The sequence below is a fragment of the Microcebus murinus genome, chromosome 15 (assembly GCF_040939455.1).
Source record: "Microcebus murinus isolate Inina chromosome 15, M.murinus_Inina_mat1.0, whole genome shotgun sequence".
In the NCBI taxonomy this organism is placed as follows: Eukaryota; Metazoa; Chordata; class Mammalia; order Primates; family Cheirogaleidae; genus Microcebus; species Microcebus murinus.
The window spans coordinates 16,701,502-16,707,501 of record NC_134118.1 but is presented as its reverse complement, the minus strand read 5'-3'; the positions used below and the strand labels follow the sequence as shown (position 1 = coordinate 16,707,501).

Genomic DNA, 6,000 nt, shown 5'->3' with positions numbered 1-6,000 from the left:
GGAAGCAGATTTATTTGCACAGAAAGATATTGTACTCTGGAGAGAAAAATGCAAGGTGCAAAATAGCTCATATGGGATGAGCCCATTTTTGTAAGGAAAAAGTACTGAAGTACATGTAACAAAATGTTGCCAGCAGTTATTTTTAAGGGGAGTGGGGGAAGTATTGGATTCCTGGTGCTTTTTGCTGCATACAGTTTTTAGTATTTCCTATTATACATTACTCATGTAATTAAAAGACAAATACAAGTGACACAGACAGAACATAACTGTCATCTCCCACAGTTCATTTTAAAATAGCGCCTTTTATTGACCTTTCTGAGACATAGGCTCCACTATGCTCTATATGAAGGTTTCCCATACACAGATTACGGGGATGAAAAACTGATGTTTATGCTGACACAGTTTAGCATTACATATCTTTAGAATGCAGTATTTACTGTATAATTACTTTTCCAAATACTAACTATTTACTGATGGTGGAATAACAAACACAGGAATAGGCACAGTCATAAATTACTGGTAGTCACTATAGCAACACGCTGTGATAAATTCTATTTTTGTCCCTGTGATTACAAAATTACTTTTACAAACATAAGCGTCTTACAACGTGTATTATTTTAAATATATCTGAAAGATTGTAAAATATACTTCTTAAATATTATTTAAAATATATTACCTTAAATATGAATCATCCATGAGGTTTTTTCCCCCCTAGAATTAGAGTATTATTAAATATCAAAGTAATTTCTGTTAGATACAGCAAGGTCATTTTTCACAAAAAAATAACTGTGCAGAAATTAGTCGGTTGGCCCCCAATTAAGATGATTATAGAGACACTTATCTAATCATGTGTTCCCTGGCCCATATCTTCCTGAAGGTTGTGGTTTGATTTTAGTTGAAATAGCCTGGTGGTTGTTCAAAATTTTGTGCTTTAAGAATGAGAAAACCAATTATGCTATTTCAATACATAAAATTAACATTATCCCAGAGGCTATGTTTTAGAAATCTCAATTCTTCTTTTTGATTATTCATTAGTACAAATCATCCTTTAAAGAGAAAAGAAAAGAGGAAGAAACATGATCATGGGGAAAGTCACATTTCCATTTGAAGTTTTTAAAAAACGTTGCAGGGATGGAGTTAATAGCACTTGGGAGGCAGAGCAGGATTCAAATACAAGCTTCGTCCCTGGTTGATGGTGGTGGCTCTGTGACTGTGGGCAGTTGCTCAGGGTCTCCGAGTCCCTGGTTCCTCAAACCCTGTGATGGTTTTTGTGAGCAGTAATGTACCTAGAACTTTAGGTATCCATTCTAATCGTTTCTCTTCCCATCCTATTAAAGTGGGTGGCATCACTAAGAAAATACACAGATTATCATTTAGGATGTGTTCATCTTTTGCATATTTAACTCTATATACGTAGAGAGGTTTTCAAGCTAAGGTATCAATGATAATGTTCACATTTATACTATATATATTTTAACTCAACAAACATGCCATCCAAGCCCCTATATATAACATAGGCAAGAGCATAAGATTTCAAGAGAAAGTATTATGTCAGTATTTATCAAATTTGGGAATTTAATTCACAATACAAGTCTGTGTTGACAGTATTTTGTGGGCATTTAAATTTTATTATTTGCAGAGATATGAATGATACCCAAATCTTTTTCTGAAGTATCCTTGTACAATTATTCTAGCTACTCTAGTATTTTATAAGATTGGCACATGCCACCATGAGAATGCTTCCATAGAAAAACCTTGGGATGGATGAAAAACATCATGTTGCTTACATGAGATTTTATATAACTAACATGCTATCAATACTGTGGCATATTCTAGTCTACACAGTATTTTAAACACATTATTTAATTTGCTACAACTCCGTGATGGTGGCTATTCCAAATTAACACATAAAGTGATTGAGACACAGAGAGCCCACATGCCTTTCCAAGGTCATGCTGTTAGAAGTAGACTCTGACTCTGAAATGAGTTTTGAAGAGACCTCTACCCCCTGCATCTCCACCATCATACCTTATTGGCTATTAAGAGTCCAGAGTCCTACAGGCTATGGGAACACAAGGTCCATATGCAAAGGGAATGTACAAACGGGAGATGCTGAGTGGCCCTCAAGTCAAATCAGCTCTGCCCTCAGCCACTGATTTCCAGGAAAACAAGCTGACTCCTGGGGCTGTCCTCCTGCTTCTGGAGGCTACACAGGCATATCCATTCACCCACTAAAGCAATATTCACACAGCACTTATTATGTGCATTTCGCTTGCAGAGGTACAAAAAAAATGCAAACCATGATCACAGCAGACCCACTCCTTTGCCCTTTGGGAACTGAAAATGTCCAACAGTAAAGATGGAAACGTTATCAGGTAACTCCTAGACAGGGTGAGAAGTGCAAAGACGAGCAGCAGTCCAGGCTGCCAAAAGGTGACTCTGAGAGAGAGGGGCACCAACCCGAACTGAGGGGCTTAGAGGGAGTGACGTCTGAGTTGAGACATGAAAAACAAGAAGACTTTCTTCAAGTCAAGGACTAAGATGGGGAGAGTGGAAGGAAGGAAGAGCATGTGCAAAGGCCCGAGGCTAGGGAGACTGTGCTGAGTTTGAAGAACTGGAATAGGCTCAGTCTGGGTGAATTGTGAAAGCTGAGACCCTTCCCAGCAAGACCCTGGACTTGATCTTGACAATAAAAGTAGGCAGCGAGGAGTTTTCAACAGATGACTACTGTATAAAGATCGAGAAAACTGTTGCAGTAACCCAGCTGAATGCTGGTGGGGTGGTCTAAACTAGGTAGAGACAGAAGAAAAGTATGAAGATGGATTGCAAGAGACCTGTAGAATGTAATCCCACGAGACCTGATAACCAATAGAATGTGGGTAGTGAGGGAGGGAAGAACCAAGGAATAATTCCAATAACTTCAATAAGATGAGGGCCAGCAAACTCCTCAGCTCAGATGCCTGCGGGGAAGAGAGTTCACTGGCAGCAGAGACGACCCTCCGTATATCCACTGTCTCCCCAACTTCCTCCCGCCCTGTGCTCTCCAACTGAAGTTTTTCTGTTTTCACAAGACCAAAAACTCCATACTTTACCTAATTCTGAGAACCAGATATTGCTTACTTAAACTATTCGGATGAAACTGGTTAATTCGACCAACTCGAAGATATTGCTTTATTCCTTTGTAACACAAATAAAATAATAATAATAATAATAATAAAACTCTAGCTGTACAGCATAAGAAGCATACAGATCGTGAATATGTTTAATACAAATCCATGCAATTTGTCTTAAAGGACTGATACCAGGGGACACAGCCGCAGGGCAGGAATGAAAAGAAATGATTTCATTTGGCACAAATGTATTCATGTAAGCTGAAGATACTCATAAAATAAAGACACCGTCACAATGTTTAAAGAACATGCAGAAGAATACCAATCCCATAACATCTAAGCCGGTCAAATCTCCCTCCCTTTTATTTAGCTAGCATGACCATCTAATTTACTCACCTACCCTTTAGCTCACACAGTGATTCCTAATCCCAATAGAGTGAGGTCAGGCAGTCAGAGAACACGACACATACTAAGAATGTCACAGCCGGGGAGAATGGATGCTTTCTTACGAAATTCACACCAAAAAATGGCTTATTAGAATATGTCATCCTCTTGGTTGTAGGACATGTCTGACTCCACAACCACAATGCTTTCATAATTGTAGTTTCCACCAGTGGAAGTTGCATCGCTTGTACTGTTCTTCCTCTTCAATGGCTTTCCTCCCTGCAGGTCTGAGGGTTCAAACCCAGCAGGATTCACCGTTTGAAGTCCCTTGGCAAACGGAACCTCAGCCTTGCTCAGCTCCCCGGCTGAACCTGAACGACCAGCTGAGGGCAAAAGTCGGTCACTCCGTAGCCTTTTTCTTATTTTGTCTTCTTTAGTCTAAAAAAGCAGGATTAAAGAGTAAAAAAGAGCTTGAATAACTTTCTACAAATTCTTATTAAGATTGCTTGTTAATGAACATGTATGGTTTTCTGTATTTCACTATTCAGTCTTGTAACAAAATCTTGTTGAGAAACTCCAGGTGAAGAAGGCAGACACAGGGACTGCCCTCACAGAGCCTGGAGTCTGACCCTTGCTCTGAGAGGCCAAATAGAGAGCAGGGAAGGGAAGGAAGGCTGTCGGGGACCCACACTGCGAAGGCCGGGTCCAGGCAGAGCGGCTGGGAGAGAGTTCTGGAAGCCCTGGGAGCAAATGCTGCAGGAGTTGCTGGCTGATGCACTGCAGGGCCTCTTCGCAGCTTAGCACGGTAAGATACTGGGCTATAAGCGCAATGGACACCTTCCAGCTTCTTTACTGCTTGTTTGCTAACCGCAAGGCATTATGGGTACATTATGGGATGCAGAGGAGAAAGACAAAGAACAGCGGAAACCGGAGACTCTCAGCTAGGACCCAGAACAGGTTAGAGCCTATCAGGGGCAGGATGAAGTAAGAATCACTGTGGGGGCGGATGCATGATCAGTATGTAAACAACTCAGGTATAAAAGGGTCACTAGCACACAAAGGGGGGGGTCCCTGCCCGAAGAAGAGGTCACTGCGCTGGCACTCCGGGGGCTCGGACCCTAGCTCGAGCTAGACAATAAAACTCCTTGTGATAATTACAGCCTCGTGACTCTGTCCCTCTGTCCTGCGGCCCTGCGCATCTCGGCTATATAACAGCACCACACCCACCCTGCCTCTCCTCCTGCCCCTACACCCAAATTAAACTTTCGTTTTTTATTTGAAGAAAACTCCAGACTTCACTTGGTTTTGAGAATTGGATGCTGCTTACTTAGGCTATATGGATGAAACTCTAATCTTCGACCAACTGCAAGATTTTGCTTTATTCCTTCACAAGGGATATTTTAAAGAAGACTAAACCTATAGCATAAGCAGCACTCAGATCATTGAAATACTGACACGAGCTCATCTGAGTGTGCAGAGAGCGCCTGAGAGCTGAGTACCTTCCGGCGCTCCTCTGCCGCCTGCATCTTCTCCTCGATGTCCTTCATCGTGAAATCCTGTACTTCCCTTTTGATCTTGAGTTTTTTCAGCCTGGCCGGTGGCTTTCTCAGCGGCTTCTCAGTGATGTCCACCTGGAAGAAGACACTTTTTAAAGTGGAAAAACAGGCCAGGCGCGGTGGTGGCTCACGCCTGTAATCCTAGCACCCTGGGAAGCCGAGGTGGGCGGATTGCTGGAGGTCAGGAGTTCGAAACCAGCCTGCGCAAGAGCGAGACCCCCATCTCTACTATAAATAGAAAGAAATTAATCGGCCAACTAATATATATAGAAAAAGTTAGCTGGGCGTGGTGGTGTATGCCTGCAGTCCCAGCTGCTGAGGAGGCTGAGACAGGATTGGATCGCTTGAGCCCAGGAGTTTGAGGTTGCTGTGAGCTAGGCTGATGCCATGGCACTCGCTCTAGCCTGGGCAACAAAGTGAAACTCTGTCTCAAAAAATAAAAAAAATTAAAAAAAAAAAAAGCGGAAAAACAACCACATTCATTAACAGAGGAGAAAGGCAGAAGAGTTAGAATAAACGCAGTTTAAAATGTAAATCCTAGGCTCATGCCTGTAATCCTAGCACTCTGGAAGGCCCAGGAAAGAGGATTGCTTGACGTCCGGAGTTTGAGACCAGCCTGAGCAAGAGTGAAACCTCTACAAAAAATAGAAAAATTGGCTAGGTGTGGTGGTAGTCCCAGCTACTTGGGAGGCTGAGGCAGGAGGATGGTTTGAGCCCAGGAGTTTGAAGTTGCTGCGAGCTATGATGGCGCCACAGCACTCTACCCTGGGCAATGGCGCGAGACTCTGTTTCAAAGAAAAAAAAAGAAGAAGAAAGAAAAAAAAAAGGTAAATCCTAAAAAGCGAAACTTTCCAGAGGCAAATTAAAAAAGCAACAGCAATGTGAAAGCTATTAATAGTAACAACAGAATTAATTCATAAAGACAAAATCTCTTAGATGCTTTGAAAACA

At 42.0% G+C, this 6,000-nt stretch overlaps 1 protein-coding gene across 1 annotated transcript in view; it reads right to left on the bottom strand.

Annotated features, from left to right (window-relative positions):
- Positions 1-282: 282 nt before the first annotated feature.
- Positions 283-6,000, bottom strand: part of STMND1 (stathmin domain containing 1) — a 29,371-nt gene continuing 23,653 nt past the window's right edge. Inside the window, exons 4-5 of the mRNA XM_012753691.2 lie at positions 4,994-5,125; positions 283-3,932 (exon numbers count right to left, since the gene is read on the bottom strand). Coding sequence (XP_012609145.1) covers positions 3,645-3,932; positions 4,994-5,125 — 420 coding nt within the window. The 3' untranslated portion in view covers positions 283-3,644. The remainder of the gene's footprint in view (positions 3,933-4,993; positions 5,126-6,000) is intronic.